The sequence below is a fragment of the Equus caballus genome, chromosome 22, assembly GCF_041296265.1.
Source record: "Equus caballus isolate H_3958 breed thoroughbred chromosome 22, TB-T2T, whole genome shotgun sequence".
In the NCBI taxonomy this organism is placed as follows: domain Eukaryota; kingdom Metazoa; phylum Chordata; class Mammalia; order Perissodactyla; family Equidae; genus Equus; species Equus caballus.
Genome location: NC_091705.1, coordinates 7470203 through 7483207, shown reverse-complemented (window position 1 = coordinate 7483207; position 13005 = coordinate 7470203). Strand labels below are relative to the sequence as shown.

Sequence of the window (13005 nt, the reverse complement as noted above, 5' to 3'; positions counted from 1 at the left end):
TGATTCATAGATTTACAGCAATTGAAATTATAGAATCTAACGGCTCTTTTCTTCCATTAACAATAATAATGTTGATTTTTTTTTTCTGATGATGTGACTGGATTTGGAATGCAAAAGAACTCAGTTACACTAAGTATTTTGAAACAAGGAAACTCTAATCCACAGTTTGGGCAAGCACCATGAGGGCGCTCATGTGCTGGGATGTCACCAAAAGGCCCACTCAGCTACAAACGAACAGACAGTTCCCAAATATGTGAAGATAAGGACTCAGGGCCACTGCCAGCATCAGTAGCGACAGGAGCCTTCCCCTCCCTTCAGGGCCGACAGGGCTCCTGGACTCATGCCTCACGGGGGACCACTGGAGGCTCACTGGCTGGAAAGGCTCCGACTTGCATTCTTGCCACATACCCGACTTTGGTGTGGCCATGCTAATAATTAATCATCTCAACTAGCAAGCCAAGGAGGCAGCAGACATATCATCGTCCCCACAGTACAGAGGAGGAAACTGAGGCCCCAAAAGATAAAGGATCGTCCCCTGAGTGAAGCCAGAAGCCCTGCTCCTCACCTCTTTGTTGCCGCAGAGCTTTGCGCACAGAGGCCAACTTCTGAGAACATCCACTGGAGGGCTGCAGGGCCCTCCTCTCAAAGGGAGGAATGAGGATCCCCAAGGGCCACATGGACGGAGCAGTCTCTCAGGGGTCTGTTTTCTAGTGAACATCCCCGAGAGGCGAACCCTATTTCCTCAGAACACACCGAGAGCACCTGTCCAGTTTTTCTGCTCTCTTCCGTTTCTCTCTCTCTCCTCTCTGCTCTGTACCTAGTCATATCTACCTCCCTCTCTTTCCTCTCCTTTCCTTGCCTGTATCTCTCCTCCTATATTTTTTTTTTTAAAGATTGGCCCTGAGCTAACATCTGTTGCAAATCTTCTTTTTTTTTCTTCTTCTCCCCAAAGCCCCCCGCCCCGTACATAGTTGCATATTCTAGTTGTGAGCGCCTCTGGTTCTGCTATGTGGGAGGCCACCTCAGCATGGCTTAACGAGCAGTGCTAGGTCTGCACCCAGGATCCAAACCAGCGAAACCCTGGGCTGCCGAAGCAGAGTGTGCAAACTTAGCCACTTGGCCACGGGACCAGCCCCATCTCCTCTCATTTTTTATGTAGCTAAAAAATAGAATTGGAAAATTCTAGATATACATATTCTCCTTGTACCTAGTGACTGAAGATATATATTCTCTATTTTAAACATTTAAACCAGGTGAATTTAATCTCTCATGTTTTTTTTAAAAGAAAACAAAAAACCAATTAGATCTCTCTATAACTTTCTGGCTATGGACTCTGGGCAAGTTATGTACATCTCTGTGCCTCAGTTTCCTCACTTGTAAAATGAGGATAATAACAGCACCTTTTTCATAGAGTCATTGTGAAAATGAAATGAGTTGATACATATAAACAGCTTTTTTTCACCTTTTAACAGCCTTATTAAAAGGGTTATGGTATATTAATTAATAATTACCATTATCATACCATAAAATTTACCCTTTTAAAGTGTACGATTCAGTGGTTTTTAGTAGATTAACAGAGTTGTGCACCATCACCATGATCTAATCCTAGAACATTTTCATCACCTCAAAAAGAAACTCAGTAGCAGTCACTTTCATCTCCCAAACACCCAGCCTTTGGCAACCAGTAATCTACTTTCCATCTCTATGGATTTGCCTATTGTGGACATTTATATAAAATCATATTATACCTAGTCTTCTGTGACTTGCTTCTTTTACTTAGCATATTTTCAAGATGTCAACCTTCATTGATGTTCATAGCATATATCAGAACTTCTTTTCTTTTTTTTATTTGAGTTTTGAATGTATGCGTATATATGTATATAATTTATTTTTTCTTCTTGGTGCTTTTAAAATTTCCTAATTTTTTTCCAGCTTTATTGGGCATAATTTACACATAAAATTGAATATATTTAAGGTATACAATGTGATGATTTGATATACCTATACACTATGAAATAATTACTACAATAAAGCTAATTAACACATCCATCACCTCACATAGTTACCTTTGTTGTGTGTGGTGAGAACACTTAAGATTTACTCTCCTAGCAAATTTCAAGTATACAACACAGTATTATTAAGTATAGTCACCATGGTGTACATTAGATCCCCAGAATTTATTCATCTTATAACTGAAATGGTCAACAGGCACATGAAAAGATGCTCAACTTCACTAATCACTAGGGAGATGCAAATCAACACCACAATGAGACATCACCTCACACCGTTAGAACGGCTGTCATCAAAAAGACAAGAGATAACAAGTGTTGGTGAGGATGTGGAGAAAAGGGAACCCTTGTAGACTGTGGGTGGTTCAGCCACTATGGAAAACAATATGGAGGTTCCTCAAAAAATTAAAAATAGAACTACCATATGATCCAGCAACCCTGCTTCTGGGTATATATCCAAAGGAAATGAAACAAGGATCTCAAAGAGATGTCTGCACTCCCACGTCATTGCAGCATTATTCACAATAGCAAAGACAAGGAAACAACCTAAGTGTCTATCAATGGATGAATGGATAAAGAGGTGTGGTGTGGGTGTGTGTGTGTGTGTGTGTGTGTAATATTATTCAGCCATAAAAAAGAAGAGAAATCCTGCCATTTGCAACAACATGGATGAATCTGGAGGACATTATGCTAAGTGAAATATGCCAGGCACAGAAAACAAGTATTGCATGATCTCACTTATATGTGGAATCTAAAAAAGTCAAACTCTTGGAAGTAGAGAGTAGAATGGTAGTTGCCAGGGGCTGGGGTATTGGGGAAATGGGGAGATGCTGGTCAAAAGATAAACAACTTTAAAATGTGCATGGTAAATGAATGTGCTGTTTGCTAATATTATAAAATGATTTTTTTTTTTTTAAATCCTCCCTGTGGGTGAGTGGGCCTCAATTTTAAATCTTGCACTTTGGGGCTGGCCCCATGGTTAAGTTCTGCGCGCTCTGCTTCGGTGGCCCAGATTTGATCCCCAGGCATGAACATACACCATTCAGTAGCCATGCCGTGGTGGCGACACATATACGAAATAGAAGAAGACTGGCACAGATGTTAGCTCAGGGTGAATCTTCCTCAAGCAAAAAGGGGAGGATTGGCACAGATGTTAGCTCAAGGCAAATCTTCCTCAGCAAAAAAAAAAATGAATGAATGAATGAATGAGTTTTGTACTTTGCAGTAGAACCTCTGCCTGAACTTACTTCTGTGATTATTTCAGGAGCTCCTCTCACCCAGAGTCTACAATGGTCAAGCAGGACTTTTCTATTTAGTCAGCATTAGTGAAGATTTACCACTGAGAAGAAGAGAGTGAGGAATTCAAGATCAGGCAGCACCTGGTTCCTGGAGATGAGTTGCTGGAAGGTTCTGACAGAGAACTGGGTCTTGAATCTTCTCCTGTGTTGGGTGATACTGACTCTGGAGCAGCAGATCCACACTCACACCTAACTTTGGGCAACAGTTAATTGCTATCTTAGCCAGCTCTGAGTGCTATAACAAAAATACCATAGATTGGGTGGCTTAGACAACAGAAATTTATTTCTCAGTTTTGGAGGCTGGGAAGTCTGAGATCAGGGTGCCAGCGTGGTCAGGTTCTAGGGAGAGCCCTCTTCCTGGCGTGCAGATGGGCACCTTCTTGCTGTGTCCTCACAGGGTAGAGAGAGCAAGCTCTAGTCTCTTTCTCTTCTTAGAAGGACACTAATTCCATCATGGGGGCTCCACCCTCAGGACCTCATCTAAATCTAATTGCTTCCTAAAGGCTGCATCTCCTAACACCATCCCATTGGGGGTTATACTTTCAACATCAGAATTTGGGGAGGGGGGGACACCAACATGCAGTCCATAACAATTGCTACTTAACTGTTTCCTCTGTCTTTTTTATTGTAATTATTTGATATTCCATTCTGTCTTCCTTCCACGCATTGAGCTGCTTGAGGGATGGGGGGCTACCTTGAATCCACTGCTCCTCGCACATTCAATCAAAGTTTGTTGAAAGAAAAGAGCCAATCCGTAAGCCTGGACTTTCTCTTTTGAAAATGTACTCATGAGTAGAGAGTCTGCCAGTTGTCCCAGAAAACCGTTTTTATTCAAACACACTGCACACACTTAAAAATATATTTAGACTAGAAGGAAATTATTTCAGTGAACAAAAAATAGTTAGTTTCAATGTTTGATGGTATGCAATCATTCTCTCACAACCCAGCAATTTGTGTGACAATAATCACACAAAACATCACTGCTTAGGTTTATAAATATTTAAAGAAAGAATCCATTTTTAAATTTGACACTGTTAACACATAAGGTAGAACAACAATAGAGTTCAAGAAGACAAGTTGAAAAATTCATCACGATAGAATGAAAGGCCACCAAACTCTCCCATGTACATTCTAAGGACATGTAGCTCTGCTGAAGTCTCACTGACCTAGAGGGAAACAATATCTGGAGTCTACCACAAGTAAAAAGTAGTCTAATATAGTTTTTTTTCTTTTGAGAAATATGCAAATATGCCCTGAATTAAATTGCTTCTAACTCCAAAGTCTATTAGGGCAAGAAACCCGTTTTCCAATTCAATGGTACATCCCCCTCCGGCTGAGAAAAATGCTGCAAGCAAAATGACATTTGAAAACAGTATTTTAAAATTTTTTTATTATTTTTATTTTATTACATTCTTAGGAGAAATATTCACCGCATGCCATTTGCGCTCACACAACAGAAGCTGGAATAGCAAAGCACCAGAGATGAACGTCGGAGAAGCCTTTGGGTGAGGCTAACCAAGGCTGAGCCCAAATCAATACCCTTCATAGCTGTCTGTTTCCACAGAAAGAAGTTTGTTCTCTGTGAATTCTAGTGGGAAAGAATGACAATGATCATACCTCTTCTTTGAAAAGCCACTGTCCTTCGACGCCTTGCACAGTACTTCACGCTATTCGCAGCGCACTTCATTCCGTCATTTATGTTCCTGGTAATGCGGGCATCGGGATCCTCTCACCGATGGCGGGAACTGAGGCTCCAAGGGTGTAAGAGTGACCTCCTAAGGATTTCATGGGCAACAAGGTGACCGGCGCTTTTTCTATCAGGAGGCATGGAGGTGTCGCTGCCCCGTTAGCATGCTCTTTAGCCAAAAGGCTTTTCGATTTTAAGAAAAATCAGACCCTGACCAGCCACCCCACACTGCCAAGGGAAAGCAGGTGACCGTGTTTACAATGTTTAACAAGCAAAAACTCCACGTCCTAGTGGCACGTCCACCGCCAAAGGGGCAACGGGAGCTGCGTCGGTGCCGCCGGTACCGAGCAGGGCAGCTGGGTCAGCCCTGCGCTCCGAAGGGCGACGCGCGGGGCAGGGCCACAAGGTACCTCATCCGGAATCCCGCCCCGCGGACCGGGGATGCGGTGAAAGGAGGTGGCTCAGGCATGGAACCGCCGACCCGGCAAGCTGCTGGGGCCAGCTTTGGGTCGGGGCTCTTTAGAACTTGAACTGGGAGGTCTAGCCCGGCCGCCCGCACAGCGAGCAGGGCAACAGCCTGTCTGCCCGCCCCAGCCGAAGCCACGGTTTCCGCGACGCGGGGTGGGGGAGGGGGGGGGAGGCGCTCGACTCTCGACTGCTCGCGTCTGGCGGCGGCGGGCGGTGCTCGCGGCGGCTGGGGCTCGGAGCTCGCGGAGTCGGGTCTGGCCGCGCAGGCGCGGCGCGCTCAGCAGCGGCAGGGGTCCTTGGGCGGGGGCGGGCGCGGGCGCGGCGAGGCGGGCATGTCGAGGACCTCGAAGGCAGTGCTGGGCCTCTCGGTGGTGCTGACGGCGGCCACCGTGGCCGGCGTGCATCTGAAGCAGCGGCAGGACCAGCAGGTCGGTGTCACGTGACCGTCTCTTCGCGGGCCGCGGCACTCTGGTCCCTCCTCGTGGCTCCCCGCGCCGCCGCGTCTGGCCCCGCTCCTGGCCGTGCTGCGGCGGCCTGGCTCCCCCACGCTTCCCCCCTGCGGCCCGCCTCCCCCACGCCTCCCCCTGCTGTCCGGCCGCCGCGCGCTCCGCCCGGGGCGCTGCAGCCCCGCGGCCGCGCGCGCCTTCGGGGCCCAGGGGAGCCCCGGGCAGTCCCGGCCCTCCGCGCCGGAGTCGGCGGGCTCCGCGCACGCGCGCCCGCGGGCTGTCGGCCAGGCTGTTTCCCAGGGGCAGCCGGCCCGCGGGGTCGGCGACCTTTCAGCACCTCGCTTGGGCCGCGGGAGGGTAGAGGCGGGGAAGGGTTTCCTTGGGGTGCACCCAGCAAATGACCGGCCTTCTGCCACTCCCAGGCTCAAGGTTCGGTTCTTACCTGTTTAAATGCTAATAAGGTTTTATCCCCTGAAAGAGAAGGCTCCCGCGCACTCGCCTTCGTGCCTTTGGCCGAGGTAGTTGGGTGAAATAGTTAGGTTTTTTTTTTTTTTTAATTAAGGAACAGTTTGCTATGGAGACTAGATTCTGGGAACAACAAGAGATACCAGCTTCCAAATTTTCTTTTTTCAATTTTTTTACTAATAGAAATGTCTGTGACTTATTGATCAGTAGACTGGCGGTCCATTCTCTCTCTTTGAGTTCACGTTTTCTTTCTTATTCAATTGGCAAACGTTTAAGGACGATCGCTGTGTGCCAGGCACAACACCAGGCTCTTCGGGAGCCAAAGATAAGGAAGCACAGCCTCTCCTGAGACTGAGTGATTCCATCAGTGCTGGATGTTGAATGTCAGAAGGGGCAACCAGGCCGTTGGTGAACTCTCGAGAACACCTTGTTGGGGGTTTGGGGGTTGCCAAAGGTGGAAGTAATGACCAGGATGAATCAATAGTAAACCATTTTTTCGTGCCTTGGACGGTGCTCTGTGCTCCGTATAGAGAGATGAAGCAGATGAGGCCTTGTCCTGGGTGTTCAGCCTCTGTGGAAATCAGAGCGGAAACCTGTGATGATACTAGAGTTTTGCAGAGGCGGTAATGGGATGATTAATGATGAAAGGGCCTGGAAGAGATTAGAGATTTGGGATTAAAGTACAGGTTCTAAGGAGGTAGCTCTTGGAATAGAGGCAGAAGGCTTCCTCTAAGAAGGAAAAGATGGTGCTCTTGAGACAGTTTCAGATGGAGTGGAGGATAGTATGTCAGATGTAGCTGTGAGGTCAGTGAATGCAGGGATTTTCAAAGTACGGAGTAGGGATAGGTTAGAGCTTGGTTCTGAACCCTAGCTACAGGTCCCAAGTTCCTGGGAAGTTTTGACAGTGCAGCTGAGGCTGGACCCTACTCCAGACCTGTTAAACAGAATCTCTTGGGGGTGGGGATCCAGCTTAGCTATGTTTTAAAATCAACTGAGGGGATTCTAACATGCAGCCCAGGTTGAGGACCACTGTGTTAGAAAGTGGAAGAACAGGAGGATTTAGATATTTGGAAGTTAGAGGTAAAGAAAAAATTGACCAGAATCATCTGTGTTTGTTTTACATCCGGTCATTCATTGTGGGCTTACTTCCTAGCAGTGGGAAGGAGTAGGACAAAAGACTGAGGGGCCGGCCCAGTGGCATGGTGGTTCAGTTTGGCGCACTCTACTTCGGCAGCCCAGGGTTCACGGGTTCAGATCCTGGCTGGTGACCTACACCACTCATAATCCATACTGTGGCGGTGACCCACATACAAAATAGAGGAAGATTGGCTTAGATGTTAGCGTAAGGCCAATCTTCCTCACCAAAAGAAAAAAAAAAGATTGATGTGTTGAGTGTATCAGAAGGTTTAAAGAAGCAAGAAATAAAAGAATGACTGTTGTTTCCTCTTGTTCTTGACTCTCTACCACATGCCAGGCACTGTACTAAGCACTCTATCTACATCATCTTTAATCCTCACAGGAACCCAGCAAAACAAGTGGTACTAGGTGAGGAGCCAGAGTCCTAGGTGTTGGAGTTAGAATAGTGAAGAGTTCTTGGTTAGTAAGGGAGTTAAGTGGAAGTCACAGGAGGGATGTTTCAGGCAGTCAGCATAGACATTGAAACTTGGAGGAAGATAGCAAATGATGGATGGAGAGCAAGATGCTAGGTTGTGTGCTGAAGTCTCTGAGAAAGGAAGGCTAGGGTCTCAGAGGCAGGTGTGGAAAGAGTAATTGTAGTGGACTTTGGGGGTGGGGTGAAGTCTATAGATGTGTCATGGTGTAGGGAGCCAGGACAGGAGGAGCTGAGGGGAGAGGGGTGGAATGACAGCCTCCATTGCTGTCTCTGGAGATCTTGCCAGGGGTACAGGGCTCAGGAAAATTGGTTTTCAGTTGCATTATCAGTCCCAGGACTCTTAAATCTCCCAGCCCCCCATAGCAGCAAGTGAAGCGCTGGGCCTGGAGGAGGTCCAGCAAGTAGGTACTTGGTGAGTTTTAAACACACATAATAATAATGAAAGAAAAACATGCCCAGCCCCACCCCCACTAATTCTGCCTCACAAGGCCACTGTTAAAAACTTATTTTGTGACCTATACATGACTGCATTGATGCTTTAAAGGTCTCGTCTTAGGTGCCAGGTCCACATTCTGGAATTTTCTGACTGTCTTTAGTGCTTATCAAAGTAACTACCATTGATGGGCCTTTATTTTTTCCTCTGGTAGCAGCATTATTTTTTTTCCCTACTCTCTTTGTTTTGTAATTGATTAATAATTCTGAATAATTTTTATTTTTTCTCTTTACATTCTAGGAGAAGCCAGTTTTTTTTTACTTTCTTGCATCCTTATAGTTTGTTCAAATTTTAGTAATCTTCTTTTTCCTTTGATGTTTATCATTCAGCTAGGGTAATTACTAAGAGGAAAGTAGTTCAGAGTTGCTGTATAACTTGTCAAGTTTTTAAAGCATCATATATTAATTAAACTTTTAAAATTCAGCATAGTGGCACTTTTTTCTCTTTTAATTATTATTTCCCTTTAAGTTTTTTATACTGAATGTTCAGGAATTTCTTAAAACATGATTAGTCATTTCAGGAATAAAACTATATCACACTACCAAGTTAATTTGATAGTTTATTCCATTTTACATTTATACAGAAAGTTAAAGTAGTAATTGGGCATTTAGAATCTGGAAGCTTTAGGTGTATTTTGGTAACACTGTTATTTGGATTTAAGTGGCACAAGGATGGGAACCACCTGGTCGGTGTTACTGAAATCTGTTTCTTACGTTTTTAGAGGCTTCGTGACGGTGTGATCAGAGACATTGAGAGACAAAATCGGAAAAAAGAAAACATTCGTCTTTTGGGAGAACAGATTATTTTGACTGAGCAACTTGAAGCAGAAAGAGAGAAGATGGTATTGGCAAAAGGATCTCAAAAAACATGACTTGAAATGAATGTGAAAAATCCATGAGACAGACAGCATTGTGTGTGTGTGTGTTGATGGAGAGTAGCTTAGTGAAATTTCAATCCTTTTTTGGTCACCATCTTTTTAAACTTGATCAAAAAAAGGACTATGGATCATATATTCTAAATTATTTAAAAATTTCTTATATCTCAGTAAAGCAGTGGGCAGATGCTTTTCTGAAGAGTTTCCATTTGTGCGATCCTGTTAGAAGCCCCTTTTAGCTTGGTGTGCAGAGCTTAGGACTGTTACTGAAAAGCACTTCTGAACCTGTGAGAAGGAAGAGATGGATAGTAGCATCCACCTCAGTAGTTTAATAAGTCGGCACGATGATGAAGCCACAAGAACGTCTACCTCAGAAGGACTGGAGGAGGGGGAGGTGGAGGGGGAGACTCTCCTGATTGTTGAGTCGGAGGACCAGGCGTCGGTGGACTTATCTCATGATCAGAGTGGGGATTCCCTCAACAGTGATGAAGGAGACATGTCGTGGATGGAGGAGCAGCTGTCCTACTTCTGTGACAAGTGCCAAAAATGGATACCAGCCAGTAAGGAGCTTCTCACTTCCTTTGATTTGTTAATTCCTATGTGAAAGTTTGTTTTTCTATCTGTGAAAGAAACATGAATGTAAAGTAGACCTAAATAAAAAGATAATTATTATATTTATTATAGTTTAGTCAATTAATTACAAATTTATATAAAACATAGGCACGTTTGTACTAATAAAAGTTACTGTCAACCTCTATCATGTTAACGTTCTTGATGGTAATCCAATAAAAATTAGAAAATTGCAAATCCTGTGTCATTTAAAGAGTTAGCCACATTTTTCTAACAAGATCATCTTGTTATGGATTTGGGGCCAAATTATAGACCTAGTGTCGAATTAAAATTCAAGGTCAGAAAAATTACTCTCTTAGTATTTAACTTACGTGGAAAACTCCTGCTATTGTATGCTGAAATAAAGTCAGAATTAGCAGATTAAAAGTGTTCTGTGCCCCTATTCTAAGACCATTCTTATTTTCTGCTTGCTGGCCTCCTTGATCCACTGGCGAGAGATACATACTCACATGCTCCCTTGTCACCTCAGTCTTTCAGCTCCGTCTTCTCAACTGCCAGCTTCCTAGCTGTCAAGGAGTATGCTTTGCCAGCTATCGTGAGATTTACCAAAACAGGATTTTTCCATTAGCCAGAGACTAATAAAGACATATGTACTGCAGGAATTATTTGTGTAATGGAATTTGTAGCTAGGTCAGAGAAATTTTTATATATAATTGTGATGAGGGTCATTTTTGGATATGTGGAAGTGTTTTTAAGATGGATTCAACTATTCAGATTAATAGTTACTATTAATAAATAACATTTTCACAGAAAACAAACCTGGGATTTATTATGTTAGCTAGTTTTTGCCTCTGAGCTCTCTCTGCTTATTAATTCAGGGCTCTGCCTGAAAGTCTCAGTGGCGTTCCCCTTGTCCTCGCAGGATGTGTTTTAAACTGTCCTTCATGATCGGGCCCTGACACCTGCTTCAGCCTCTCTCCTTGGTGTCCTCCTATCCACACACATGAACAGAACTTTGTAGTTAGGGTGAACTTTGAATTCTCCACCAACAATTCTGTCTTATCCCTAGGACTTTGCACATTTTACTTTCCTCTCTGGACTACGCGTCCAACCCCCTACAGACTCCATCCCGCCTCCCATATGCACAAGCACCTGTCGTCACCTGGCCAATCCCAGTCATCCGTCACATCCCCTGTAGACCCCACTTTTTCCAGCTCACTTCTCCTGCTAATGCAGATTGGGCATCTCTTTTATGTGCCCTCACATTGCCCTACGGTGTACATCACATTCCCCTCCAGTGGTTTTCCTGTCTCCCAGAGCATCAGCATCACCTGGGGAACTTTAAAAAGTGTAGAGACTCAGGCCCCGCTTTCAGAGACTGATTCATTTTGTGTGGGATAGGCCTAGGCATATCGAAAACCATCAGTAGCTCCCTGGGTGATCCTGAAGCATAGTGGGGCTCGAGAACTGCTGTGCTGTTGTGATTACCTGTTTCCTGTTATGTAGCCCTCACGGAATTTGCCAACTGCTGAGACCAGGCACTATGTCTGTCTTGGGTGTTCCCGGTTCCTAGCCCAGGGCTGGCACAGTGGGAGCTCAGCTATTTCTTGAATGAATGTGTGAAGAGACTTCCTGTAGGAGTCAGGATGTTAACAGTTGGAATATCCACTGAGAACAATAATACCTGCTTTTCTAGTACCTTGCTCCCAAAAGTTAGGGAACCACAGATCTGTCTTAGTGGGCATACACTTGATGTTAGAACGACAATCTCTACTCCTTTCCCCACCCCCATCCTGCTCTCATGGATTGGCTGAAAAAAATGAAAAAGCATAGAAAACTTGAAAATCTGGTTGATAAACTGGTTAAATCTTTGAGTTAACCACTGCTCTAGAAACACCTGTGATGTACCTTTTTGTTTTTCTCCTAGGTCAGCTGAGGGAACAGCTCAGTTACCTTAAGGGTGACAATTTTTTTAGGTTTACGTGTTCTGATTGCTCAGAAGATGGCAAGGAGCAGTATGAAAGGCTGAAGCTGACATGGCAGCAAGTGAGTAAAAAGCTTTTACTCTGGAATTTGTGAGGTTGGTCCCCCAAGGAGTTTATGGGAATAAATATCGAGAGGATGAGGAAATGATGTATGAGCTTTTGAGTTGTTTTGAGGGTAACTTTTTATTTCACAATGAATATGATAATAAATACGTGGAGAAAGGAGTCCTGGGTAAAAATGCTTGCTGCTAACTTAGTGAATTGGGTTTGAGATTCTTGAAAATCTCTCCACATGATTTCATTTATATATAATACTGTAGACGCCCTCCCCCTCCACTCCCTTAGCCAGCCCTGGTGGTCTAGTGGTTAAGATTTGGTGCTCTCAGTTCTGTGGCCCAGGTTCATTTCCCGGTCAAGGAACCATGCCACTCGTCTGCTGATTGTCATACTGTGGCAGCTATGTGTTGCTGTGATGCTGAAAGCTATGCCACTGATATTTCAGATACCAGCAGAGTCACCCATGGTGGACAGGTTTCAGTGGAGCTTCCAGACTAAGACTAGGAAGAAGGACCTGCCCACCCACTTCTGAAAACTGGCCATGAAAACCCAGTGAATAACAGCAGAGCCTTGTCTGCTGTAGTGTGTTGGAAGGTGAGAGGATGAAGCCAAAAAGACCAGGCAGGGTTCCGGGTCGCTAGGAGTCAGAATTGATTTGATGGCACTAACAACAAAGTACCCCCTTATCTGTGAGGATACATTCCATGACCCCCAGTGGATGCCTGAAACCACAGATAGCACTGAACCCTATATGTACTGTGTTTTTTCCTATACACACATACCTCTGATAAAGTTTAATTTATAAATTAGGCACAGTAAGAGATTAGCAGCAATAACCAATAATAAAATAGAACAATTATGCAATATACTATAATAAAAATAGATCTTATCAACCTCACCTTATGATTTTTTTCTTTCTTTATTAAGCTGAGAACTTTCCCCTTCCCTTTGGCCTATCCACATTGCCAGCATCACTACTCTTGCAGTTTGGGGCCGTTATTAAGTAAAATGAGGGTTCCTTGAACCCAACACTGCAGTACT

General features: G+C 44.5%; 2 protein-coding genes across 3 annotated transcripts in view; both read left to right on the top strand.

Moving 5' to 3' along the window:
* Nucleotides 1-5720: 5720 nt before the first annotated feature.
* Nucleotides 5721-10030, top strand: PET117 (PET117 cytochrome c oxidase chaperone). The gene is made up of 2 exons (XM_023626069.2): nt 5721-5890; nt 9200-10030. The coding sequence occupies exons 1-2, from the start codon at nt 5795-5797 to the stop codon at nt 9347-9349; spliced, it is 246 nt and encodes an 81-aa protein (XP_023481837.1). The 5' UTR covers nt 5721-5794; the 3' UTR covers nt 9350-10030.
* The window catches only part of KAT14 (lysine acetyltransferase 14), a 32520-nt gene continuing 29168 nt past the window's right edge, over nt 9654-13005 (top strand). Inside the window, exons 1-2 of one of the 2 annotated variants that reach the window (XM_001493916.7) lie at nt 9654-9912; nt 11850-11968. In XM_001493916.7, coding sequence (XP_001493966.2) covers nt 9654-9912; nt 11850-11968 — 378 coding nt within the window. Of the gene's footprint in view, nt 9913-11849; nt 11969-13005 lie in introns of those variants that run through there. The other variant, XM_070247564.1, reaches the window with a different exon arrangement.

Coding starts and splice junctions, on each gene's coding strand:
- PET117 (XM_023626069.2), top strand. CDS start 5,795: ATGTCGAGGACCTCGAAGGCAGTGCTGGGCCTCTCGGTGGTGCTGACG. Junction 5,891..9,199: donor AGCAGCGGCAGGACCAGCAG/GTCGGTGTCACG, acceptor TTACGTTTTTAG/AGGCTTCGTGACGGTGTGAT.